This window comes from Emydura macquarii, unplaced genomic scaffold, assembly GCF_026122565.2.
Source record: "Emydura macquarii macquarii isolate MOO-44397 ecotype Brisbane River unplaced genomic scaffold, CSIRO-AGI_Emac_v2 contig_3278, whole genome shotgun sequence".
NCBI lineage: Eukaryota > Metazoa > Chordata > Testudines > Chelidae > Emydura > Emydura macquarii.
In genome coordinates this window covers 719,328-746,990 of record NW_027133415.1, presented here as the reverse complement: position 1 = coordinate 746,990, position 27,663 = coordinate 719,328, and the positions used below count along the sequence as shown (strand labels likewise).

Genomic DNA, 27,663 nt, shown 5'->3' with positions numbered 1-27,663 from the left:
CGATAGTCATGTTGGTTGACCATGGAGATCCTGTTGTGGTGGTGCAGAGTTCCATTTAGCGGGTGTAGGTAGCAGGCAAAGTCCAAATGATCACTCTTCTGTTACTCTCTTAATTTATATTTCTCTACACACGTGCATGACTCTCGAAGTCTGAGAGTAGCCATTATTAGCCGCTTAAAAGGAAGGCGCAGGGAACCCTGCGTGATGGCCGCCATGTTGGTCAACACACTGGAGAATTGGACCAGGGACCTCTACAACAGGAACACAAGCTGCTACAATTGGAGTGAAAGAGTCAAGTCTGTTCAGCTACTGCTGTAATAGACCCCTATCCTCAGTGGATCAGGCACAGGGGGGGACCTGTGTTGGGAATCCCTCTGAAATCTTTTTCCCATTCAACTGCCCAAGAACTCAATTAGACTCCGGATTTTGTCACTCTGGTATCTTTATGTGGCCTACATCAAAGCCCAATGCTGAGTTGATCAAATTCAAGCATGGGCTGGGTATAGGGCATGCCACACATCCAAAGTTAGAGAGAGAACCTCTTCTATATACATTTACTATACATTGTACCACAGGTTTTGGGATTGGCTTGGGTACTTCAGATTAACCAATCCCTGTACAGCATGCTCATGTATACGCACTGTCCATGTACGCCTGTTTACCTCCTTTTACGTTCCAGGCTATCTTACCCAGGGAACCATTTACCATGGACGTTCCCCCTTATTGTAGCTAGTATGGCCATTCTCTCTCTTATCCTAGTTCTAGCACAGACATTCTGTTCCCAACCTCGTGATCCATTTACCTCCCTAATCCAGTCTCCCAAGAAATGAGGCCTCGCCCATCTCTAATTACTCATGTCAAGCCAGGCCAACAACCTGTAACACACTTCCCAGCAGACCATTATAGGAGCAGGCTCAATGGGGTCCTTTTAGGAGCTCACATAAAGCAATGTGAGCATCCGTGTGCTTCATCTATTGGCATGGTCCTGTTAACCCCTTGGAATGCCTCTGAGACCAATGTCTTTCATGCATTTGTTTTCCTTTTTACTGCATTCCTACTTTTTTTTGGGGGGGGGGGAGGGGGAGACTTACCTGGTAGGTCAGAACTGCTGAGCAACTTCGCTTCTTGAGTGAATTGAGCTGACATTTCCAAGATGTTGGAGGAGGAAGAGGATATCAAGCTCATTATCTCCATTTTACAGATGGGGAAACTGAGTCACAGAGAAACGTGACTTCCCAAGGTCACTGATCAAACCAGCAGCAGACCTGGGAGTTAAACCCAGATCCCCAGAGTCCCCATTCAGTGCCTTATCCACTAGACCACACAACCTAATGCAGTTATTTCACTGAATCTTAATGTTGCCCTGTCTGATGAATAAAAATCTTGATCTAAGGATCAAACTGAGTGATGTAAACTGGTGTTGGTGTAACACTGAATTGGGTCTGTTCATGTGAGCAAGTGTTGCTGGTTTAGACTCCACTCTGAGAAAAATGCAAAAAGTAAAGAGCACAAAGAGGCGAGAAGTAATTTCAAATTCCTTAATATAACCTTAAGCAAGGGAAGATTTTCAAATGTGCAATGATAGCGAACCAACCTTTGAAAATCTCTCCCCCTAAATATGCAATTTATTTCCAGAGTTTCCGGGTTTGTTTTTGTTTAACAGACCACCTGAATTTATAGTGAAGCATCTTTTGAATGCGGAGTGAGTTTTACAACCTTTAAAGTTGGTTTACAAACCATTTAATGTGCCTAGTTTGGGACACTGTCTGTATGTAAACAAGTCCCATTTGTGGCGCTCGGTGTGCATTGATTGCAAGCGATTTCCAATTACCCCACGATAAATCACTTCACCTTTTTAAGCATCTCTGAAAATAGAGCTTCTGTGCTTTTGGCAGTTTGGTACAATGTGTTCTTTGTCCGTGTAGGGTGGTTTTTTGTTTGTTTGCACAACACACGGCAATAAATTCAAGGTGACATATGACATACCGTCTAGGCAGAGGCCAGCGTTATTCTGGATCTTTTCCTGTTTTCCTTTAATTTTGTCTTTACTCTAATTATTTCTTAGTCAGCCTGAATTCTTCATTGCATTCATGAAGGGGCACTGAGAATTATGTAGAAAGCTCATACTCCTCTTATTGTTAGTGTTTTGCTTTTAGATGATCAAATCTATTTATGATAGCAGCTAAGATGCCTTTATTTGTCCTGGATTTATATAGTGGTCGCCTGAGCTGTTTGTGGCTATATCTGATGCTACGGATTGTAGGGGAGGTGTTTGTGTTTCACTTGATACTTCCATAAAGAGATGGGGGAGTCCTTATCCATACATCAAGCTCTGAAACAGCAATGTCATTTGAACATGAACAGGCATGAATAAGCAAGAAGGAAAAGGAGCTGTCTGCCCCCTGTTCTAAATAGTCAAATATGTGACGGGTGATTTTATTTATTTTTTTTTTTGGTTGCCCAAATTAAGTGGCTTGATTTTCAGGAAGTGCAAAGCACCCGTCCTCTGAAAATCAGACTGTTCTTAAATGCCATAAGTCGGGCACCCAAAATCATAAGTCATTTAGCCCCCTATGGTTACTGCTGTAATGGAATTCCCAATGTCTTCAACCGTGGAGGCTAGGTCCATCAATGGCTACTAGCCCAGATGGTCAGGGACGCAATTCCGTGCTCCAGGTGTCCCTAAATCTCCAGCTGCCAGAAGCTGGGATTGGACGACAGGGGATGGATCACTCGATCGTGGCCGTGTTCTGTTCATTCCCTCTGAAGCACCTTGGTGCCAGCCACTGTCAGAAGACGGGTGACAGAGCTAGATGGACCATTAGTCTGACCCAGTGTGGCCGTTTTTATGACTCATTCACCTTCTGCGGCTAGACTAGAGCCAAATTCTGCCCTCATTTGCTCCCACTGAAGTGCCCTTGTGTTTTTTATTCTGCAGTGGTCTGAAGGAGAACTGGATCGGACCAATGTATGTATTGCCATGGCCGGATGGTACTGCTGCAGTACAAAACAGGAGGCCTACACCATTCCAGAGAAGAACATTTTTCCATGGAAGAAAATACTCAGGGGGGAATAGCATCAAGCATACTCTACATTACCTTGACTCTTCATATGCACCCTGTATTATATGCTGAGATTTCAGAACCTTGCCAAACCTATCTACATGGGGCTATGCAATGTGAAGCAATGAAGTAATCAGCAGATCACATCTCAACAGCCATGGAATCTTAAAGACTGTTTTACAAGACTTCAAAGACTGACACGAGTGCTGCACGTGGGCCAGCTTCATGTTTATGTAGATGTGACAATTGTGTGTTGGGGGGTGGGGTTTGACACCAGCGATGGAAAAGAGCGTGTCTGGCTCAGGTTGGAGATCTATTGCTAGAACGGTCGGTCGGTATCTGTCCTGTTTTGTGACGTTCTGGAATGTACCTGAAGGCTGGATCTTTGCTTTGTGCATTTGTTACACATTAGTCTCGTCGTGTCTGTTTCAAAAGAGAGAGAGCAACAATTTCAAAGGAATGTCCTGTTTGCCTGACTGTGATTTCCTTTGTGCTGCTGCCATTTGGACATTCACCCGGCCAGGTGAAATCTGCGGGAGAATACAGGACAAGGTGGACTGGTCACGACTATCATTTCCCTTTCTGATCTTCGATTCCTCTTCATCGGGAGACCCCGTTGCAAGGGAGAAACAGCAACACTCAAGCCAGTGGAAAGAAAATGTGTCCAAGTTCCACAGACCTTTGCATTTTAAATCTGATGGCAGAAAACTTTACGAGTCATTGAGACCGAAAAATGTGTGTTGGGGGTGGGGAGTTAAATGTCTTTGGTGTTCTTGGAAAGCTGAAAAATGGGACACGGAGGTAATGATGGTAACAGCACGGCTGCTATAAGGGTGGTGGAAAGCTGTGTGTAGAGCCTGATCCAAAGCTTATTAAAGTCTTTCCAATGTCTGTAATGAGGCCAATGTTTTAGACAGGTGGCTTCTGCATTTCTTTGTGCTCGCTACGGACTGTTTTTTCCCCGAACTCTAGGAGTTGCTATGTTTATGTCAGCAGGAAACCTAGGGCTTCATCTTGCAAACCCTTCCCCATGGGAGTAGATGTAATTGACGTGAATAACCTAATGGGGGTCTCATTTTGATTTTGCTTACACTGGTGTAACTCCATTGGATACTCCTCGTTTACTCTGGGATGAGATGAAAATCAGGCCCATTTAAGTCAGTGGGCCTGTTCCCTGGAGGAACAGTACATGATGCAATTTGATAACAAACCTGACCGTCCCACCTTAGAAATATTCTAAATGTTGGTCTGAAGCTCGCTTCCAGATCGGCATGGCAAAATACAGCCTTTGAGCCAAATTCACTACGATGGGCCTGAGAGAGACCTCCCCCTTCGCTGATGTCAGTGAAGTTTCCTCTGCTTACACCTTTTGGGAATCTGGCCCTAGATTTGCCTTGATCATCCAAGAGCAGAATTTCATCCTTCTTGTTTAGAAGCAAAATGTTAAGGGAGGAATTCTTGCAACTAGAAACCAGATCCATAGTAGGGAAAATAGGAGCAACTTTTGTTTCCCATTTACCTTTTCTAGGGAAACAATTGCCTTACTTACTCATTTTCAAACTTCCTTAAGAGAGACACGAATCCTATGAGCTTCTGGTTTCCTATAATCTGACAACAGCCATCAGGTTGCTAGAGCAAATTTTGAAAAGGATACACAAGTGATGATGATTGTTGGATAATCTTAATTGAAGGAATTCATTTTGTTTAACCCTTTTGTTGAACCTTGACTCTGAGCCTGACGCAGTCTCTTACAACGGATCTGACTCTACATCTATTAAATCCGCTCCCCTTGATTTCCTATGCGGATTGACCCCCTAACTGATGAGATGGCTTTTGTCAATCTCCTCCCAGGATTTTTTTTTTTCTCCAACTCCTTTTAAGTCTAGGATTTATTTTTAAAGCAGATTTGAAAAATTAATTTTCACACAGTAGTCTCTGTGCCTCGGCTATGGATTATTACTTTTGACAGTGAAGCTGCAGACGCTGCATCTTGAGGGTGAGGCAGAATGGGATGGGGTCTGGTCAGTTTGAGTTGTGTGACTCCATCAGTGGTTCTAGGAATCTGTCAAAGGAAAAACCCAACCCATCCTAATGTCCTGATTCCATAAAGCAGCCCGGATCAGCCAAGCACGTAAGCATCTGCTTAAAGTCCTAAGCACGTGTTTAAGCACTTTCCTGAATCGGAGGCGGGAGGTAACTGCTGAACTACCCACATGTCTCTAATATCTTCTGAGACATCAAAGCACCCTCTCCTCTGTTGGCTCAAAACAACTGGAGGAGAAATAGCTGAAGGGATGTGACATGTAACTGTCCTGCAGCGGCTTATTAACTCTGCTCTGTCTCTGAGATCCCTTAAATCTCTCTTCTGTAGGGAGGGAGATTCTTGATGTCTGAGCACTTTAGAAAACTGGGGGTCAAATTCCCTGCTGGTGTAAGCGGCCATAAATTCTATTGATACCAGTGGAGCTCTGACCATTTCTGTCGGTGGCAAGTTCAGTCCTTAATATTGAAGCACTGTTGCTGATTGCTCCATGTCCATAATTAGAAGGGCTGCATCAATAGCTTAGCCCTATTTTTAAAACTCAGGCTTTAACCTCTGATGGATGGCTCCCAAGACGCATTGAACCTGATTTTTAGTGCCCTTTTTCACCTTAAAATATGGAGAATGCTCCAGCCATGTGGAGTGGGGACTGTTTTTAGCATCTCGCATGCTTTTTTAAAGTTGTGTTTAAAATGTCTTTGTGGAAGCTGTGCGTTTAGGGGCCAATCCCACAAAGTGCTGAGTATCTGATGTTACCTTGGACCAGCTCTCAGCACCCTGCAGGATAGGGCTCTCTCTGGTTTTGCTTTTTTTTTATATGGGAATAAGACTAAATTTTTTTTGTAGCCTAAATTATTTAGGCCTCTCTCATGCCTTGATTCACGTGTCCGTTGGGGCTCAGTTTTCATGATTTATTTCACCAGCCTTTTTCCTTTCATAGGACCTGACCCTGCAGCCCATATCCACACATGTGAGTAGAGGGATGGTTCTTGCAATTAAAGGTTGGACCTATAGTTCCCTCAGCGCCCCACCTTGTCCTTAGACCTTCCAGTGAAGATCCTTCTCAGGAAGATGTATTGCCATTAGAGCTGGGTGTGCACCCCCAAGAAGGTCGTAAGAATTCATTCAAAGGCCTGGATCAGATTGCTTTGTGGATGAAGTTCTGATACTTTTCACCCATTCCTAATGGTGATGCAGTTGTAAGCCTGACTGCTGCTTTAACATCCCAGCTCCGATCTTTCGTATGTTAAGATGGCACTAATGCACAGATAGCGGGGATCTGCAGCCAGGCAGATCTCAGCTGGGGGCAGCTCTGTCCCTCTATATTACCTAGATATGTATGGATAGGCAAGAAGTTCATACTTGCCTCCTGAGTTGACCAGCTAGTGAGAATGTTCATTCATCCACTAATCCGACCCTTAAAAGAAGGAGAACAGACGCTCAGCTGGTGTGAATCTTAACATATTTCTCATAACTTGAATGGTTCTGTGCCATCTTACACCAGTTCAGGATCCAGGCCGGGTTTGCAGACACTTCCTTGCACTGAATCCTTGCATTTCTTTTTCCATTGCCACCCTATGCAAGAGAAATTAGAATAGACACCTTGGCCTGTCTATCTCGTAATCCATTATTTGATTTGCTCTTTGCAAATATCTGATTTATTTTAAAAAAAAAAAAAAAAAAAAAAAGCAATGCTTTTAAGATGATACCTAGATATTTGACTCAGAAAGTGGAATCGCACTTCATTAATATGGAATATACTTTAAAAACAAACAAACAAAAAAACATAGCCTAGTTGAAGAGGGAGTGCTGATGACAGGGTAGAAATAAAGGCTCTTGTGACAAAGGGGTATTTGGTTCACAAATTTGAAATGAAGATCTGAATTCCCCTTTTCTTTCCCCACCACAGGCTTTTCCATACTCACAAGTATAGATGGTCCATCCTGAGCCATGTTGCATGCTTTAAATTAATTGAAATTGTTCCAGGATAAGAGATTTAAAAATTATGCTTGTTACTCAACTTTTCCTTCCCAGGTAAAGTTGCAATGCAAGGAGAGGGAGAACTGGGACATCAAATACATTGCAGACTTTTGATAGTAGGAAAACAAAAAGCTACGGGCTGCATCCTTGCTGTCAATGAAGTCTATGGAAGTTCGGCACTTGACTCCATGGACACTGGGATATGGCCCTACAATTCTAAAAACAATCTGGAATTGCTACAAAAGGATCTCGTTCAACTTAATGTTCTCTGCCTTGTTGGAAAGATGAACGCTTCTGAACATGAAATCCTGACTCCCCCTTGTTTTGCCATTGACCTTAGTGGAGCCAAGATTTCACCCTGAGAGTTTAAGTACAAAAGAAGACAGCATGGTGCTGATGACTCTATTAGACTGGTGTGAACTCCAGAATAACTCCATTCATGGGAAAGATTTAAAATCCAATGGGGCTAATCCAGATTTAACAGAGCAAAATTAGGGTCTATATAATTTAACAGCAGCAAAAAATCGCATTGGAGCTGGCATTTCAATACCAATAAATGTGGTTCTCAGTGAGGGGTGGGGATTTTTAAAGTCACAAAGGACCGTTAGGTGCCCAATTTCCAGACACCGTCCGTGAGAGTTGGGCACCCAACTTCCACATGTGCCTTTCGAAAAATCACCCCAGCATCTTTCTTTTTTGGAACAGATTTTAGCCCCATAGCTTGTGCTATTTCACCTGGTGTCCCTGATGATCTGACAAATTGCCTGAAAAGTGTAACTAGCATTTTCCCAAGTTTTGGGTACTTTTACCAAAAAACCTATTATGAGATTGATGTTCAGTTTTTAAAATATCACATTTATTCAGTCTTGAAATTTTATGGTGATGGGACAGAAAGACCACCTCACTGCAGGGATCATGCTCATTTGAGACTGATATTATCTTTAATAGTAAAACCATCTTTAATTCTAGGAAATGTCCTCCAGCCGGTACTCTAACCTCTAGCTGAATTGTTAACCATTTTCTTTAAAGTCTAAGTTTATTATAATAACCAACCTGAAGCTTTTTTTAGTCCTGGTTACTCTATCATCTGTATATGTTGCACTGAAAAAGTTTAATATTTAATGTTTTAATTTATTTTGTGTGGTTAAATTAATTTTGATTTCTGTAATGTTGTGATTGGCTGTTTTTCTTTTTCTCAATACCTGAATTCTAGTTATTTAAAGAGTGATGAAGTACACTTTTTTCAGATATTTTTTTTTTTTTGTTATTTTATTTATTGCTTTGAAGATGTCTTTCTAAAGAAAACCTCAGGCTGTTGGAGCTGACTTGAAACTCTGAATGTTCCTTGATCCCAGAATGAATGGATTTTTCTTCTCTGCTGTGAAAATGTTAAAATACATTGGGAGGGATTATTAGACAAGAGAATCCTAGAGGGAAGAGCTGCTAAAGCCTTTTATTAGATCCTCTGACTCCCAATCTTTTTCTTACTCTTAACCAATGTTACATCAGTAAAAATAGCTTCAGGCTTCCGTCTAGCCATACAGAAAGTGAGTGGGGTTAGAATTCCTCTTGGGATAGCGTCCTCCAGGTTGAAAACCCTTAGTCTAGTCCACACACCTGGCCAACGCAAGATTGTTCCTTAATCCTTCTGTTCACACGGAGCAGTAACATTGGGTCATTTCAAACCCATTTCCTCCAAAACCCTAGTCTATAACTTAAAGGCTCCATCCTAAAAAGACCATTGGCCATAGCTTTTTACACCAGGAGTTGTGTTAGGAGTCAGTAAGGCCATTCATGGTGTTAAATTCAACCCCATAAGCATTTTTCCATTTTAAAAAACAAAACTCAAATCAAAGCACTTCGCAAAAGTAACTGAAAACAGGCCTTTTTCAAAAATAAAAAAAATCCTTTTTAATTTGAAAAATGTTGACTAGTTCTAATGAAGTAAATTGCCATCCCGCAGGTGGGGAAGGTTGGTGCAATCGGTTGGCAGAGGCGCAAAATCACTATTCAAACGTTAAGGGATATGTGATAATACTAGTCAGCCGAATATGACCGCTGCAAAAGAAAACATGGATGCTGTGTGAAATTATAGGATCATTGTGGAAGAGGGTAGGAGGGCAATCTAAAATGCATTTGTCATGGGCTGAAATTGGGTTTAATTCCTCCACGGGTGGGTGGGTGGGTGGTTGTGTAAATGTGCTGCCAATGAGTGTGTGTTACAGGTCTCAGGTTGTGTCTATCCACGGAGGATAGGCGTTTGTTATACCCCCAGGACCCTTTAGCCTAAACTGTAGTGGTTTAGGCTTTTCGCTGGGGCGGTGCCTTATTCAATCCCTTCTGAGTCTGCCATGAGGGCAGCTGTCACAATGGCACAGTGAACAGGCATGAAGGTCTGTCTACACAGCACCCTGAGCTGGGGCTCTGACTCAGGTTTGAGCCCAAGCCCCGCTTCCATCCACACACACATCAGTCTGACTCGGGTCAGCAAGCACTCAGGGCTTGGTGGTAGGACCCTGTGAGGGGCTGGGTCAGAGCCAGAGACCCAGAGGACTCTGCTCTAAGCCCTGTCTTTTTGCAGTGTGGACACAGCTCAAGCCGCAGACCGGAGTCAGAAGGCCGATGTGGTACAGGACGGACTTGTCAGCACAGCTGGGAGACACGGGTCCAGCAACTATCAACCCAGGTTTACAATGCAGTGTGGACGCGCAAGCGCAGGGCTGAAAACACTGGGTACGTCTATGCCGCACTAGCAGACCCGGGGCATAGCTGCGGTTGGCCAGGGTCAGAATTTAGTGTCAGGGCTAAAAATTGCAGTGTCGATGTTCTAGCGGGGGCTAGAGCCCAGGCTCTGAAACCCCGGGAAGGAGGAAGGTCTCAGAACCTGGACTTCAACCCAAGCCCCAACCTCTACATGCCTGTTCATAGCCCTGAGCCCCAGTCAACTGACCTGGCCTCGGAGAGTTGGTGCCATGTCTGGTGGGGTTCTTTTTACATCTAGTGCAGTGTAGACATGCCCACCGACTCTCCAAGCCTGAGTCTCGCCGATCGGGATTTACAGTGCAGTATAGACATACCCCATGTCAACTTCAGCTTCTCTAGAGCAGATACTGAGAGGGTGTTTAACACAGACTTATTCCTCAGCCCCTTTTGAGTAACTTCCCTGCGTGTTTGCCCATGGACTCTTTCAAAACCCATGCAAGGGGTTCTAAACTGCTAAAGCCACTGGGCCTCGGAAAGGAAAGACCTCGTCAGTAAGAAACTAAATTTGCAGAGGACAAAAGTTTCCTCGGGCCTATATTCGATCATCCAGGAACAAAACTCCCTGGGTCTGAAGTCAAGGGGAGAGTTTTTAAAACATAAAGCCCGGCTTGGCGGCTGCTACAACTGTCCTGAATGCAAAGCATTTCCCTGTGAGTTTGTTCCACTGAAACAGTGCTGCAACCATAGGAAATGGCCTGATCCTGTGCGGGTGGGCTTGAGCTGCCAAAATAGAGCGAGAGATTTTGGGGGTTTCTTACCTAAAACTGTTTGTGTCGCTTTCCTCTGAGCCACAAAGGAATGTGATGACCTGCTTTTAAACACCTCGGCGAGCCAGGAGAGAATTCACGAGCGGGATCCAAATTGTGTGGGTTTATTACCCTGTGCTGAACGCTAATACGTGGAAATACACCAAATACATACATGAATAAAAACCTGTTGTTGCCTTTTTCCATCTTTCGCTGTCGTGACTTCGTTACAAGGAATGATCTTCGTTACTAGGGCAGAGGAAAGTCAGTTCTGTGCTGCTATTTAATTATGTAGATGAGGTGGGTGAGGTAATATCTTCTATTGACCAGCTGACCAGAAGTTGGTCTAATAAAAGATATTACCTCGCCCACCTTTTCTCTCTCATACTCTGGGCCCAACACTGGTTTAATTATGGTTAGCTGCAATTAACGTGAGGGAGGGGTTAGCTGGTTTAGGAAAGTGACGGTGCAGGTTTTCACAGCTCCACGACCATTCAACTCAGCACTGTCTTGAAAGTACAATTTTTCACTTCGGCGGGTGGCCCTTGGGAAACGGGTGGAGGGTCTTGCTGCTCTTCTTCATAATAGTCCAGTCTCTTTGTCTTAACTGAGAGTTGCAGCAGTAGGGCCGAGACAGGATTACCCTGGAATTATGGCTGTGTATAAATAATAATTAGCCTTTCAACTGCTGGAGGTTAATCCTTTCCCCGCAGGGCAAGTTTGAGGTCCTGTAGCAGGCCAGCACGGATGCGGTCTGTACTGCTGGTGCCCTGGATGAATCGCTAAAGACAAAATGCAATTCAAAGGTTGATGCTTTCCAGAGTTGGGGAGACTAGAAGCCTCGATTGGCTTCTTCCCTCTTTGAGATGTTTCCCACATTTACCAGCAAAGCCAGATTTAAAGAGAGACTAATCACAGCCCAGGCCGCACCGGTTTGATGGTGCTTAGCCCATATTGGTGGCATATTGGTCTGGAACAGAGAGCTGACGTCTTGGCTTGCAAGACCATGGCGAATGACTGTATAAGGAGTAACTGGCGAAATGTTGTTGTTTATACAGCAATAACACTCAGGAACCCCGGTCCTGGAACAGGCCCCCCTTGTGCCAAGCGCTCTGCGAACAGCTGAGGTTATTTGGCTGGCGTTATACAGACAGAATGATCACAATGGGTCATTCTGGCCTTAAAAATCTACCCAGCATGCTTAGCTCTTTCCTCAGCCACTCATTGCAAATGGGGTTTTACCCGGATCACGTACGGGCTGCTAGTAACCGCAAACGGAGAGCAGCGTTTCCATCTTTCTGTACGCTGCTCGTGAACAGTGGAGCGATTTTTCATAAGATACTGAAAAGGAGCTTCCCAGCTTGCATCTGGGAACGTGCTTCCCCGCCCGGCTCGCCAGCCGTGCGTCCACTCGGCTCAGGCTGTTGCACTACAAATAACAGAGGGTGGGTTTGTTCTCAGGCCACCAGCCCTCGCCGCCACCGGTACTACGTGGCTATTTTTTTAGTGTGCTAGCGCCATGGGACTGAACATGCCTGCCCGCCTGAGCTGGGACTCATGCCCCCAGCTGCAGTGTGTAAATGTATCCCTAGTGAATTCAGTGCTGGTGGAAGGTGGCCAGCGACCCCCGCGTCCTTTGCTTAGCGGCCGTGCCAAAGCCAGACGTTCTGCGGGGGCTAGCGCAGGTTTTTTGGGAGGTGATCCATTCTCCATTTAGAGCGAGGAGGAACCAGCCGCACCCCCTCACCACAAAGGCAGGCTGCCACGGCAGGCGTCAAATGAAGTGAGTGAGCGTCACGTTTCACGGGCCATGGTGACATTTGAACCCAGCGCATCCGAAGCTGGCGCTGTTCAACTCGGCCACCGACTCGCCTGGGAGTGTAGCTCATGCAGTCTGGATTTAAACGCCCCCAGGCGCTGGAGACGCCATCACTGAATCAGGGAGCCTCCTGGAGCATACCTTTGACTCCATCTTGTTATTAAGGGTTGTCTGCGTCCGGGATTTTTGGCTCAGAATAGCCACACCAGAGCAAAGCCTCAGTATGGATGCAGTGCATGGGCATGACTGGCCCAGGGAGAAGCAGCCTTGCATAATTTGTACTTTACGCAGGAGCAATGCTTCCATGCAAATGTAGACCAGCCCTTAGTGAGTATGTCTTTCAGTCGCAAGTTAATCCTTAATGGCAAATGAAATCAGCGTAGGTGGGCCCCAGCCATGACATTTAGAGCTAAGTGTGGGGTCAAGATTGTAGCTGGGGGTCTCATTCGGTCCTACCTTTAAAACAGAGCATAGAAAGCAGCCTGATTTCTCCCAACAGCGACTTTTCTCCATGTGGCGAAACCAGCCCTTGGCTCCCCAGGAATTCGGCATGATTCCACTGGCAACGACACGACGCTTTTCTAGCAACGCAGCACGGCAGAAGCTACATCTTTTTAAAAGAGAGAAATTGGTAACACTCTGTCCCTCTGCACGATTACAAACCAGAGCTTCCAAGCGAGGGGGGGGGGAGGCCTCTTGCTACAGAACGTCCCTTTGTTGCAAAAAGTAGCATGATCCTTCCCAGCCGTCAGGCTCCAGGCTGCTCTTGCTGCTCGAGCTCAAGGAAACTGGACGCAAACAAAGCAGGGCAAAGATTAGCTGCCACGGCTGGTCAGTCAGTCGCTCCTCCTTAGTTACTGTGGGCCAGAAAGAAGAGGCGGATGAGCAGAGCATCACCCCAACGCCAGGAAGAGGCAGGGCTACATGATTGCTGACTCCCCGCTGAGTTACACCGCTGCATACAACCCATGCACTCAGACAGTTTGCTCTTGTTCTCGTGGGGGGCGGGTGGGAGGGTCAATGGGTTTCTTTTGCTCGTGGGTACAGGACTGGGCCCTGCTCCAGCCAGGGTATGTGTAAGCAGGTGTGTCTGACGCTCAGCATGCAAGCAGGCCCGCCGACGTTAATGGCGGTACTCAGGTACCCCCGGTTAGCCCGTATCGACCCACGGCCTGCCGCTGTGACGTGCTGAGCGTGCACCGGGTCCCACTCTCCTCCCCAGACGCTGAAGGCCCCCTTAAGTTCACCATTTGGCACATGAAATCTAAATTCCCGGCCAAACCCCCTGGCCCATCTCCCTTGTCTAACCACATCAATACGCTCCCGGCAGAGAGACAGAGCCTCCCCAGCAGTACCAAGAGCTCCCTGCCCCCAGCTCGGCGCGTGGCCGCACTTTGAATTCCCCTCCCCGGCGAAGGCTGCCCTACTTTCTCTTTGTGCACGCTAGCTGTCGATAACGGGCACTGCTGCTAACGCTCCAGTGAATGGCGCCGGGGGGCAGGATGCTGGAGCCTGTTAAATCGCCAGAGAGCTCGTTAGCCTTGATTGGATGCGAAGAGCAACTGAAGCAGAACTGCACAGGTTACCCCCTCTTCTTGCCTGGAGGTCCCTCGCCACTGGCCGCCCCGTGCCGAACGCTGACGAGATGGGCCGTATTAAACGTGCTGCGTAACATGAGGGTGGATGGTTCTCGTGCCCTTTGGACTCTAAAGGAGCTGGGGGGGGGGGGGTGAAAAGAAGCAGCAATTCAACATTTTACTCCATCAGACGAGAGGCTGGCGATGGCCGGGACGGCTGCAGACACGTGTCTGACCGCAGAGCAAAGAGGCGGGAAATGCATCCGGCGAATGCTCAGCTTGGAAAGGCCCGGGTCATGCTACGGTTTTCAGCTGAGCCGCAAGGGGTGGGATTTGCAGCCTCGGGGGTTGGAAGACGCTGGGCATCGGCGATGCCTCGTTTGGGTACAAAACTCTAGAGCGGCTGCAATGCCTGCGGGAGGGTTGCTTTGGTTTAAAGCAGTGTCACTGAGCAAGAAGCAAGGAAGGATGATCCAGGGGTGCGGGCCATAGGCCACGTCCTGGTCCGCCTCAGGCTCCCTGTTTGACCCTGAACAAATCAATTAAGGTTCGTCCACACTAAACCTGTGGCACCGAGTCTCAGACTGACCCAGGCTCTGAGACCCTTCTCCATGGGCTCCATCACGAGCCAAGTGTCTGCGCTGCCTCTTCTAGCCCCACCGCGCCGAGCCCAAGTCAGCTGACCTGGGCCAGCTGCGCCTGTGCTGCGGTTCTTTTATTGCAGTGTAGACGTACCCGTCGTCTCGCTCTCTCTGTGCCGCTCTTCCCCACCTGTGAAGGGGGTGTTGGAAGGCTTGCCAGATCCTGCGGTAATGAGGGCCATATAAGGACCTAAGATAAGATAGCGAGCAGGATGCGGCGTCTGAACTGCTACGCGAAAGTGGATTGAGCTGAATCACCATAAACAAGTCCAGGCACGTCTCTTATTTGTATTACAGGTGACTAGAGAGAGCAGGTCCCAGTGGAGCTAGAATACAGGGCCGGCTCGTGCTCCCACGGAAGCCATGGGCAAGGCTTTCAGGATCAGGGCCATAGTGAGAGACAGTCCGTGGGCAGCAGAGTTTACAGTCTAACTAGACACATTAAACCAAAGACGAGAAGGGAAACATAGAGGTGAAATAACTGCCCCAAAGGAAGTTTGTAGCAGAGCTGGGACTAATAATAATAATTAATACCTGCCTCTTATGAAGCACCTTTCGTCAGTAGCTCTCAAAGGTGAGCCGGATAATCATCCCCATTTTACAGATAGGGAAACTGAGGCACAAAGAGGTACAGTCACTTGCTCAAGTCTCCTGCTTCATGTCCTGTCCATTAGATCATACTGTGTCCCATTAGGGCCTCAATTTACAAGCATGGCTATGACTGACTTGCCTAGCCCCACGTATCCGTTACAAGAAAGTCCAGGAGGTTCTCCTTTCTCTTGCCTTAAGCCAATCTGCATCCTCCGCCTTTCCCTTTTTCCCCCTCCATCTACAATACATTACCGGTGCTAGCCAGCAGGCAGGAGGGATTCCTGCACCGTCCACCTGCAAACTTTGTACAAAAGGATGTGCAAATAAAACACAACCCTGCAGTTGCCTGTTCCCTGGGAAGTCTGCAGTACTGCATTTCTGCCAGCACGCAGTGCTGTCTGAGCCTAGAAATCAGCTGCACTCAGCTCACTCCTGTTTGGCCTCCTAATCAGCTGTGCCTAGGTTCTGCTGATTTCTGCTCTGCTCCTGGAGTCAGAAGGGATATGCAGTTACAGCCAACTCCTTCCTTGAAGAAGGCTTCCCACAGGTAGGAAAGCTCCCAAATCTCCATTTCTGTAGCATGGGGGTAGTAGAAGGGGATGGAGACCAGCTTCTTCCCACCTCCCCCAGGGGTTTGCTTATCAGGTTGCGGGCAGGGCAGGTCCAAAATAGAATTAAGAGACCCTTGTAGGTTAACTTGTCTAGGTGCAGCATGGTGCCCTGCAGGAACAACAGCTTTTATGAGCAAGATAAGCCTGAACCTAACCCTCCCCCCTCCCAAATCTGAAGATTCCCCCTTCCGCCCCCCCAGCTTTGGGGGTTTTAAACTCTGTCTCCAAATTGTGGGTCTTCAGCCCATGCCTGATCAAAAGGTCTCCATGGACAGAGGTGGACATCAAAAGCCGTAGCAAGCAGGGGTGCGAAATCAGGGGCATGGCCTCCCACGCAGCTTTGCCCTGGCTGGGAGAAGGAATGGAAAGGTGGAGGATGCTGACTGGCTTCAGCCCAAGGGGGGAGAAACCCTAGAGGCCATAAGTAGCATGTGGCACTAAGCAAGTCCGAGAGACGCATGCTTGTGAAGTGAGAGCGCGGGGCAGGCACCGCTGAAAGCACGGTCTGTAGCAGCAGGGAGGTGGGCTCTTACAAGCCTGCTGAGGTCCCAGCTGCAGTCTCCGTAACAGAGATAGATGTGGTGGCAGGCTAAGAAAGAGGAGCAGGTGCAAGGAGGGTAAGAGGAAGTACCTGGAAAGGACAGGTTTATGTGCAGTACCACTCAGCGCCCCCAACCCCCAGGTTGTTGTTATTAAAAGCAACACAAATATGTGGCTTAGTGAATGGTTAGAAAAGGGGCCGGGGCTCAGGACTCCTGGCTTCTTGTCCCCTTTTTGTCGCTGACTTACTCTGTGGCCTTTTGCAAGGCATTTCCCGTCTCTGTGCCTGGTTTCCACATCGGTCCAGCAGGGCTAAGCCAGCTCAGGACCCTAGCAGAGCAGTGTTGTGAGATCTAACGAATGCGTGTTCTTGAATCACCATTGCACAGTTGGTTTCCTGTGCTCAGGGGATGAAATCAAACCCAGATGGCTGAATTCCGTGTTGGTCGCTGAATTTTGCAGCATGGCCTCTTCTCTAGCGATCGGGAGCTTTATGAGAACATAAGAATGGCCATATTGGGTCAGACCAGTGGACTGTCTAGCCCAGTGTCCTGTCTGCCGACAGTGGCCAGTGTCAGGTGTTTCAGAGAGAATGAACAGGACAGGGCACTTATTGAGTGATCCATCCCCTGTCGTCCGGCCCTTGCTTCTGGCAGTCAGAGGTTTAGGGACAACCAGAGCATGAGGTTATGCCCTTGACCGTCTTCGCTAACAGTCATTCATGGACCTGTCTGCCATGAACGTACCTAATTCTTTTTTCAACCCAGTTATGCTTTTGGCCTTCACAACATCCCCCAGCAATGAGTTCCACAGGTCGGCTGTGTGACGAAGCACTTCCTTATGTTTGTTTTAAACCTGCTGCCTATTCATTTCATTGGGTGACCCCCGGTTCTTGAGTTATGTGAAGAGTATCCTAAAAGGCCTCGAACCCCAAAATCCTGAATCATGATCCCAGCAACCCAAACCTGGAATGAGCCAGAGAGGGTGGAGCAATTTGTTTTTCTCTGTCACTCTGATCTATTTTTCCAGCCTTTGCAAAGGATGCGGTTTTGCCACTTCCATATGCTTATGTGACTAATGACCAGGGATTGTTGTAGGTGTATCAAAGAAGTACATTCCTACTCCGTTTTGGTTGTCACTTTGATCTCACGCTATACTTGGGAAACATATGAAAAAGTCCTTAAGAACGGGGGAAATAAAACCTTGTTGACGCTGCATTCATTTTTGACTTGTCTCTGTGAAATGGGACGCTGGATACGCCTTTCTCAAGTGTCCGTCCCTCTTGAGTCCGGTCCCTGAGGATTAGGAGAGTCAGTGTGTTCCAGCAGATTGGATGCGGAACTCTGGGGGGGGGCAGGAAGGGAGAAGGAAAGTTTTGTTTCTGGCTCTGCCTCTGATTCACTGTGTGGATGTGGGCAAGTCACTTTGCCTCCCTGTGCCTCAGTTTCCCCAATCTGTCATCTGGAGTTAATGATCCTGCCCCACTGCTATAAAGCACCTTAAGATCCTTGGATAAAACATGCTGACTCAGGGATGAGTTACTGCTAGTGCGACCTGTGCTGTTGTCACCTGCGACCATGCAGTCGGTTTGAAGGCCACCCCCTGGAGGGCACATCAACCTTGCGGCCAGGAGTATGAGCGGCAGGTTGGGTAGACATACTCACACGAGCTGTTCTCCAGCCAGCTCGGTGAAAACGGAAGCTTTGGCTTGCGGTCAATGGAGTTGCAGACCTCTCGGCCCCTCTGAAATACAAGGCCTTAGATTGTGTCCTCTTCCTTTCGAACACCCGTGCAAGCAGCCTTGGCGTGGTCAGAAAAGACTTAAGCAATCAGTGGAACCCCCCGGGTGGTTTGTTCTGAGCAGACTGAGAAGGAAGGGCAGCGCCTCTGAATTCTTTCCTCTTTGCATTAGTTCTTCCCTGGGCAATGATTCAGTGAGGGCAGGATAAAGCCACGTGCGGAGTGACGTCCCTCTGAGATATAGGCTTAGGACCATTCCCAGTGAAACTCCACCTGCAGATTCACTAGGGGGCATGGCCCAGATCCTCAAAGGTATTTAGAGGCCTAACTCCCACTGGTTTCAAAGGGAATTACGTGCTTAAATACCTTTGAGAATGTGAACCTGCATCTCTAGGCCCTGGCGGAAGACAGTGAGAACTGGGAATAGAGCTAAATGAACTGCATTGATCCGGGTCCTTGACATCGGGTAGCCCGGTGATGGTGGTTTGTGGGCTTGGCTAAAACATGAAACTACTCTGCTTTCAGTGACTTTTAAGTTTTGCAGGACCTTTCTGACAGCCCTGGCAGTGACCTGGTCACGAGGAACCCCAGTGAGAAACCCAATCTACCTCCCACTAGTCATGGAATCATGGAAGATTAGGGTTGGAAGGTCATTTAGTCCAAGCCCTCAATTTGTCAGTCCGGGGCTTCAGAGCTTTCCTGAATCAGGGCCTCTGTGATTCAGTTCCGCATCTGTAAAAATGGGGATAATAATACTTCTTCTGTCTTGTCTGTTTAGACTGTAAACCCTCTAGGGCAAGGGATTGTCTCTTAATATGTGCATGTACAGCGCCTAGCACCGTGGGGGGGTCCCAGTCTCGGTTCGGGCCCCTTACTGCTACTGTAGCACAAAGAATAGTAAGTCACTACTTGTCTGATGTGGAAGGGAGCCTACAGGCCAGGTGTCTTCATATCCCTGAGTCACCCACGCCCACATTTTGGGGGGCAGTAAATCGTAAAAGAAAGAACAATCGGGGTAAATGATAGTGGTGTGATCTCCATGATGTTAACATTGGAGGACCAATAAAAATAGAGCTAGCAACAGGCCTCTCCCCCCAGGAGCGATAAAACCTGAACCCCATAGCCATGTGTAAAGGAGGACAGCAACGGGGTGATAAAAAAGTTATAATTTAACACCTATGTGACACAAGCACTTAGCGCTACAGCAAGATGGATCCCGGCGGGCTAGGTGTTGTGCAGCCCTATGAGAAATGCCAATTATCTCTGGTCAGAAATGTTGTGTCAAAATAGTTTTCGGATGAAAAATGCCATTTTCATTGAAAGCAGCCTGTTTTACTAGCCTGTCCATTTTGATGGAAGGTCTTTTTTTTTTTCCCCCCTTTAAAAAAAGAATCTTTTGAAGAGGTTGACACTTTCCGTTTTGAGGTCTTCTGAGTGGCAAGTTTGCGTGTTCGTTTTGAAACGAAAGTTGTTGTGTTTCATACTTTGTAAGAAAGCATTTAGAGAAGTTTTAACAGGTCAAAGTCGGCACAAAATGTTTCACCGTGATTGGAACCAAATGTTTGATCGGCCCCATTTTTTTCCCCCTGAATTTCATTTCAAAGGACAGTCGAAATTTTGGTTGGTTTGTTTTCGTTCCGTTTTGGAATGGAAAAAATTTCAAAATTGTGGAATTTCTCATGACATGGAAAAACCCGTTCCTGACCGGCTCTCGTGACAATCCTGGTCTCAGAGAGCTAAAAAGACAAGAGTCAGGGTGGAGAGCGGGGGAAACCAGATAACCAACCTACTAGAGGACACACAATTCTTAACCAGTCCGTAGCAGTGATCGTAAGAAACTCCATTGACTTCAGTGGGGCCAGAATTTCACACAGAACTTTTCCCACAGTGCTTCGAAATGTCTGCACCTGTATGTCCTTCTATCTCTTGGTCATTTTGGATGCATTAAATGGGGCATTTTCTGGTCTGTGTGGGTTTTAAAATTGCACTTCCTCTTGCTCAATCTAGAGTGATTTATTAAACATTTTAGGTACAGAAGTTCCTGGAAAACTTCACCATTAGGTTCTCAGAATTCACTTTCCTGTTCAGATCCTGAGCATACACTACACAATTTTGGTCTTGAAATTGTAATGAGGGTTGGAAATGCTTGCACCATTTCCCTTGTCTTATGGTAACAAGATTTCTCGCAAGGAAGAAGTTATTTTAAGCCATCTTCTGCTTCAATACTATTTTTTCCCCTTTAGGAAGCGGAAACCACGTGTCTATTTTAAATAATAATAATACTCTGCTCTTACATGCACTTTCAACCCTAGACCTCAAAGTTCTTTCAAAAGAAGGCAAATAGCATTATCCCCATTTTACAGATGGGGAAACCGAGGCACAAAGCGGGGCAGTGACTTGCTCAAGGTCACCCAGCAGTAGAACCTAGGTCTCCTGAGTGCCAGTCCAGTGCTCTATCCACTAGGCAACACTGCCACCTCCAAATGACTCTCTGCAAGCTCTTGAGAAGGAGCTGGAGCCTGGAATTACCCCAGTGGAGTTAAAAGGGGGACAAGGCATGGATTTAAATGTGTCTACTTCTCTGAGCAAGGGGCCAGACCATCCCTGCATGCCAGAAGACCAGGCTAAGGAGAGAGAGGGCAGATTTCTACCTATCACGCACCGAAAGGGAGAACAGCTGGGTTATTGAGGAATTTCTGGGCTTCCTGACCGCAAAAGACCTCAGCGTGGCACCTGACAAGTGGCTGCCTCTTGTTCCCCAAACGTGTCCCTGAATCCTTTGTGCTAGCTACCTCCGCACTGCTGAAATGAGAGTCACAACGTGCTTGGGAGTTATAAGGACCGAGGCCGATCCTGCTTCCATTTAAAGTTGATTGATATTTTTTGCCGCTGGCGTTAGCGGGAGTAAATCTGGGATTACCAGCTTCACATAACAATTTTTAGCACTTACATACAGCTTCCCGTCCAGCGCGCTCTCAGCCTTTTACAGAGGCCAGTTAATGACAGCCTGGCCAGTGTACAAATAGGAGCCAGTGGGTCACAAATTGGTGAGGCAACGTGCCGGAGCCCCACAGGACGCGTGGGGCAAAAGTGGGATTTGAATCCAGCGCTTTTGAGTCCCCTAACCATTAGATAACATTAGATAATGTCTCTCTCAATCTCCAGTCCCTAAAAGAACTGAGTATACAAAGTTTTCTTTGTATTTTGTATAGAGAGAGAGACACTATTTATTTGGGAAGATGTAACCGGTTCACAAATCAGTGCCATGTAAACACCAGCTGTAAAACATTAATCATTCTGACACGGAATTGATCTTTCTGTTTAGAGAGCCATTCTGTAGTAATATAATCATCAGTCTCTCCATTTAGCAAGGTGTTACCTTATTACAGAGGGGGCCTCTTCAGGTCATGTTGCTTCTGGTGATTATTCAATGGAGTGAAACTACTGACTCTCCTGCTATTATTAGATCAGGTGTATCTTCAAACATTAACCTTCAAACTTTTTTTTTTTTTTTAAATTGGCTCAGACTTTGGTGCTTGTTCCAGGTATCTAAGATATTTATATGGCACCCGTGACTGGAGTAGCTGAGCACTCACATATTTGCCCTCCCACGGCCCTGCTGTTCACCCCATTTTACAGAGGGGTAACTGAGGCACAGCGAGACTAAGTGACTTGACCACGGTCACACAAGAAGTCTGTGACAGAGAAGGGAACCAAAACCACAGCTCCCAAGTCATAGGCTAGGGCTGTAACCCCTGAATCATCCTCCCTTTCATTGGGCCCTTTTTGGTTGCATCCAAATTGAACTCTAACAGCAAAGGACTCAGGGCAGCGGCAGCCACCTCTCAGTTGTGCAGAAGCGGGTAGGAAGCAGCTACCGCAAGCCACATTTACGACCCGCCACTGATGTTCCAGGTGCCTTTAAAAAGCGTTACTGAGAGGAGGGGGGGAACCCGTTAACGTTGCTCTTGCAAGTTTGGTTTTCAGGACGTTGGGCGGGGTAGGAGTCTGGCATGCTAATGAACCGATCTCGTTTTTCGTTCCGCCGGGACCCATGTCACATGCCTCTTGGTTAACAAATGCTGTTGGAAAGCTGTGCGGCATCTGTTTGTTAAGCATGATTGTTGGCATTGCTTGCTACTGAACTCCTTTTCCTTGCCCTGACGTGCCCTTTGCCTCTGCAAACCCAGGACGGCCTTCGGCATAAGAAAGCTGCTTTTAGGTGGCAGTGTGGCCTGGTGAGTAGAGCACTGGCTGGGGACTCAGGAGATCTGGGTTCTGCCGCGGGCTCTGACACTGGCCTGCTGGGTGATCCTGGACATGGCTCTGTGTCTCAGTTTCCCCATCTGTAAAATGGAGATAATGATCCTGACTGGCTTTGTGAGCTCTATGGTTTATAAGTGCTAGGAATGGTTATTTGGGGTCCCAGTGCAGTGACTCGCAACTCCTAGGCCTCTCACGGATTGAGGTCTGACCCCATCTCACTCTGGCAGCCTAGAGAACTACAGGCCACAAGCTCGCCCGGCACGTTACCTCCTCTTGGCGTATTTCTGTAACTTGGTCGATGTTAAAGCAAGTCACTCAGCACAATTCCTTGTGGAAGCCAGACAGGTTTGGGTTGCTGGCTCATGGGAAGGATTGTGAGAGTACATAAAGGTGTTGGCTGTTTCACTGCTGGCTCACCTCTAAGGGGAAATACGGGACAGCTCCAAATCTGCTTAATTTCTTGTCCGTGGCTGTTTTATTCCTCGTCTAGCTGGCACCACAGGGTTTGTTTCTGCATTTATCTTCTTTGGGGGGGGGATATAAAACAGAGGGAGCAGAAGATCTTCTTGTATTCTACTGACTGATGAGGCTTCTTGTCCAAAATATCCCCTTTTAAGGCATAGTTTTATGGAGCAAATTCTCCCCTGCTATATTAATTCTAGCCCACTGAAGTTAATAAGGCTTCTTTGGTGTAGTGGAGAGGAGACTTTGACCTGAAGTGCTGCCACGGATGGAGGTTAATGTGCATTCCTCAGAGGGGAAGAGAGCCTCATGTAAAAACTGTGTCTCGCACAGTATGAACTGGGTATGTTTATTTGCATCATGGTCGCACCTAGCCAGCTGAGATCAGGACCCCACTATACCCTGGGCAGTGTCAGAGTAAGAGAGAGATCTGCTCCAAAGAGCCTCTGGCCTAAATAGGCAACACAAGTGATGGGTGAAAGGCACAGAGTTGCCACGACTCGCCCGAGGTCAGACAGTGTCAGAGCCAGGTGCAGAGTGCAGGTCTCCTGCCACCCCATCTTGCGCCGTATGGACAAGACCGCACTGCTTCTCAGATAGTCTTGGGCTTCCAGGATCTGGCTGCCGTATTCAATCCATCGAGGGTCTTTCCACTGGCTTCCATGAGCTTTAAATCAAGCCTGATTGCTTACGCGTGGTGCGTGCTTAGTGACTGTGGCGCCTGGTGCCACTAGATGGACCGACGGATTACGGGTGGCCTGAGCGAGCTCTGGTAGAAGAGGCACCAGTGCATAAAATGTGTGCGGGACAGAGAGGAGAATTTTTCAAATCTTGGCCCAAGTGGAAAGGTTCACAATTCTCTTACCATAATAACACGGGCGCCTCTGCTCTAGAGTGCTTTATCCAAGGACCTCTCAGCACTTTACAGATGCTCTGTGGGATTAAGAGCGGATTATCCCCAGTATGCAGACGGGCAAACTGAGCCCCAGAGCGGCCGTTAACTGAGATTCAGAGGTGCTGCGCATGCGGCTCTCGTTAGCTTCAGCCGCCTTGGGAACGAATCAGGCCCAGAGCGAAGCCAAAAGCCAGATCCCACAGTCAAGCTGCAGAGCCAGAAAGCCATTCCCAGGCCTCCTGACTGCAGCTTCCACCCCGGGGGGGTTTCCCCAGGGGGTGCGACTCTTACATACGGCACGGAGCATGGAGGACGACTGCCGCGGCAGCTCTTGTGGCCTTCTGTCGCAGCAGGCGCAGTCCACGGGAGCGTGACAAGGGGGAAACCCTCACCCTGGAGCTCATTAAAAAAGCTGAAACTGGCACGTCGCCCTTGGCTCCGGTTCCTGAAACTGCGGGGACTCTCCCATTTGACTCCCAAGGGCATTGCCTGTTAGCAAGGAATGCCGGTGTGAGCGGAGATGGAGGGGCCCATGGCGTGACCAGGAGAAATATGTAACTGGGAGTCGTGCCTGGTTCCTAATTGTCGGGCACAGCAGATCAGGAAGGGAAATGGAAGCTCTGTTGGATGCCTTTCAGCTGACTGAGAAATGGGCAAGGGAGAGGCAGCGGCAGGTCACAGCCTTTCTGGCAGGACTGGCTGTGGCTGTGTGTGCATGGATCAGATTGGATTTTAGGAGGTGCATACCAAGTAATCGGCCACTCCTGATGCAGGGTGGGGCCCTAGAAGGAGCCTGAAAATTCTGCTCTCCCTTTAATAAGTAACTCCTGCTAGTCCCCATCGATGCACATATTGATTTGCCGTGGAAAACGTACTGTGAGCCTGATCCGGCGGGGCTAATGTGGGCAAAACTCCCTTTGTCTTCCGCGGGCGTTGTGTCTCATTGCAAGCAAAGTGAACAAGCCTTAGCATCAGTATCGACCAATAGCGCTTTGCTTCTGTAGCGTCTGCGATCAGAGTTCCAGAGCTGGCTGGCCTGTGTTGTGCGGGTCAGGAGAGGTGATCTGAATGGGCCCTTCCGGTCCTACTGTCTACGAATGATGCCTCTGAATTAATGGCGCTTCCTGTTTGAGCAGCACCAATGCTGCCAGAGGGTTTGGGGACACTAGCTGCCTTTCTCTGATCATCTTTTGTGCCTCTGCTTCCCCTTTTCCTCCCTTCCCATTTTGATACTCTTGGATGCAGCCTGAGATATTGAGAAGGCAGGGTGTGGGGCCACGGAGTAAAGATTGCACAGTTCTGCTCCTGGTTCAGGGAGACAGTGTGGTAAAGAGGTCAGGACAGCAGGCTGGAGAGCAGCAGAATCAGGACTCCTGGGTTGTGTGTTCCTGGCTCTACCTCTCTCTTCAGACATCATCCTGGGCCCATCACTTCCCTTTCCACGGAAAGTAGGGCTGATGAGACCCACCGATGAGTGACTTGGAGAAAAAGCCTCTGATCAACTTTGTATCCTTCATGTAAAAAAAAAAAATCCTGGCAGCTGCTAGAGAGAGAGAGAGAGAGAGAGAGAAGCTGATTATCTAAGGATGGATGACATAGCAGTGCTGTTTCTCTTCGGCAAACATTATCCTGCATAATAAAACGGAGATGTGCTGCGGATATTGAGGCAATAAAAAGAGCTATAAAGAACGCTGGTTTTACTAAAAATAGTAAGTAAAGGGGGGGGAAACAGGTCATATTGTCGGCCTTCCAGAGAGTAGAGATCATGGACATAGGAAGAAAGTCTGTTGTTCGAAACAACAGATACTTGGGAACTTGCCAGGTGCACTATAAACTTGGAGCCAAGCCATGCCGGCAGTTCAGAGATAAACCGGCAGTTCCCGAACTGCGGGACTAGGGGTTGTGCCACCAGGGACAGGATGGTAATCCCAACTGAATATACAAACCAGATCCAAACATGTCCAGACCTGCCCTGCAAAATGGCGTCCTCCAAGCGGCGTGACTTGGCACGCACCGTACACGCGAGGTCCCGCCGCGGGAGGAGGATGCTTTTTAGCACTCGGCTTTCTGTCGGGGGACCGCAGAGATCCAGCGGCCTAGTGGTGTCATCCTGGGATCACGGGAATCAATACGGCTCAAAGTAGGGTCAGGGCAGCAAAAAAAAGGCTGGGAACCGCTGGACTAGACGAACACCAAATAAACACAAGCCTGACTAATTAGTAGCAAAGGGGTCTTGGCTGGGGCTGGTAGAAAAGCACGCTGCAACTGCTCTAGCTACAAAGTCTGGTTCTAGGAAGAACACGCACAGGCTGCTTCACTTAGGGCCTGATCCAAACCCACTGTAGTCACTGGGAGTCTCTTGAATCATCCCCTAGAAGCATTTATGCTACGATCAAGTAGGTGGATGCAAAAATCCCATTGCTGCTCAGGGTTCAGATGTCGGTGGGTTGAGGGAGAAGTGTCGGATTCTGTGCTGCGTAGGGGCTCACGCTGCACCCCGCACGATGGGATCCAAATGATTGGGGGATTTGCAGGAGGTCCTGGGGATTTCAGCTCCCAGTGTGGTTGCCCTGGTGCAAACCCCTGGGGTATTGGTTGAAATCCCAGTGTAGGTGTGGCCTATGCCTCTGCTTTGGCAGTGTGATTGTTTAAGAACTGCAGGCTCAGGCTATGTCTACACCGCACGCTAAGCGTATCGGTTCGGTGTTTCCAAGACCACACTTGAGTGTCCACACTGCATTGTAAACCTGGACCGGGTCTCGCAGCCATGCTCATGTGTTCATACCGTTCAACACAGCCCTCCTGACTCGGATCTTCACTTGAGCTGCATCCACACTGCAAGCTAAGGGCTTAGCCCCACAACTCACCGGGGCTCAGGCTCTGACCCACCCCCCAGCATAGTCCTAGGACTCAGATCCTGAATGCTTGCTGACCCGACTCAGACTGATGTGTGTGTAGATGGAAGGGGTCTTGGGCTCAAACCTGAGTCAAAGTGCGGGCTTAGCGTGCAATGTAGACAGACCCTAAAAGGATGCAAATACACTGGTTGTGCTTAAAAATGTGTCAGTTTTCTCTTGGATAACATTGCCTTGGTGTTGTGCAGCTTGCCCCATGTTTCCCTGTACAAATACTGCAGTCCTGAGGAGTGTCATTCAGTTATCTAAAGCAACTGCTTAGATCCTAAGTGATACTTTTATATGTCTGATAAAATTCATAGCAATGGCCATATGAAAGCAGGAGAAGCTCAGACAGGGGACGTCAAATGGTGACTTGTTTGAACAGCCAAAGCGTGAAGTTTATGACCGTCATACCTACATTTTTCTGTACTTTTGTTTGCAGATGATTCACCGTTTGCTCATTTCAGTGCGATAAGGTAGTTCTGGCAGGTACACAGGGCAGTACAAAGAATATCTCCATGAGCGGAAGTGGCTGCGGCCACCAACTTGGACAGCTGGCGTCAGTAGAGTTTTGCCTGCTGACGCTAGACTGTGTTTGGCCCTCTTGCAGAAATAATTTCACTCCCCTCTGAAGTGCGGCCACCTCCGGTGTGAAATCTGGTGGCTGTTAAAGTGCACTCAGAGCACTTTGCAAAGGTGAGAAAACATTTTACAGATGGGGAAACCGAGGCACAGAGTAGTTAAATGAATTGTCCAGGACGATGCAGCTGGGAATCGCACCTAATTTCACTGATGCCTCATCCCATCCAATGCAACATGTGAGATGGAAATGCCATGTTCAATTAAAACTACCAGGGGAACTTAGCTAGGCAGAAGATAAAGGGATAGATAATGACCAGATTTGGAATCTGTCCAGGACACTAAAATTAACAACCCGACTCTTGCATAAAGGGCTCTGTGATCTTTTTTTGTTACTAATGGTCAGGACCTCCATTTTATACCTAATCCAAAAAATCCTTCCAGCGAAAGGCT

The 27,663-nt window shown here is 47.8% G+C and overlaps 1 protein-coding gene and 1 long non-coding RNA gene across 2 annotated transcripts in view; both read left to right on the top strand.

Annotated features, from left to right (window-relative positions):
- The window catches only part of TGFA (transforming growth factor alpha), a 39,669-nt gene extending 31,418 nt beyond the window's left edge, over positions 1–8,251 (top strand). Inside the window, exon 6 of the mRNA XM_067532346.1 lies at positions 2,939–8,251. Within this exon, the coding sequence (XP_067388447.1) occupies positions 2,939–2,946 (8 nt within the window). The 3' untranslated portion in view covers positions 2,947–8,251. The remainder of the gene's footprint in view (positions 1–2,938) is intronic.
- Positions 8,252–15,718: 7,467 nt separating this feature from the next.
- The window catches only part of LOC137142889 (uncharacterized), a 59,766-nt gene continuing 47,821 nt past the window's right edge, over positions 15,719–27,663 (top strand). The window contains exon 1 of the long non-coding RNA XR_010917033.1: positions 15,719–15,767. This is a non-coding gene — a long non-coding RNA (uncharacterized lncRNA). The remainder of the gene's footprint in view (positions 15,768–27,663) is intronic.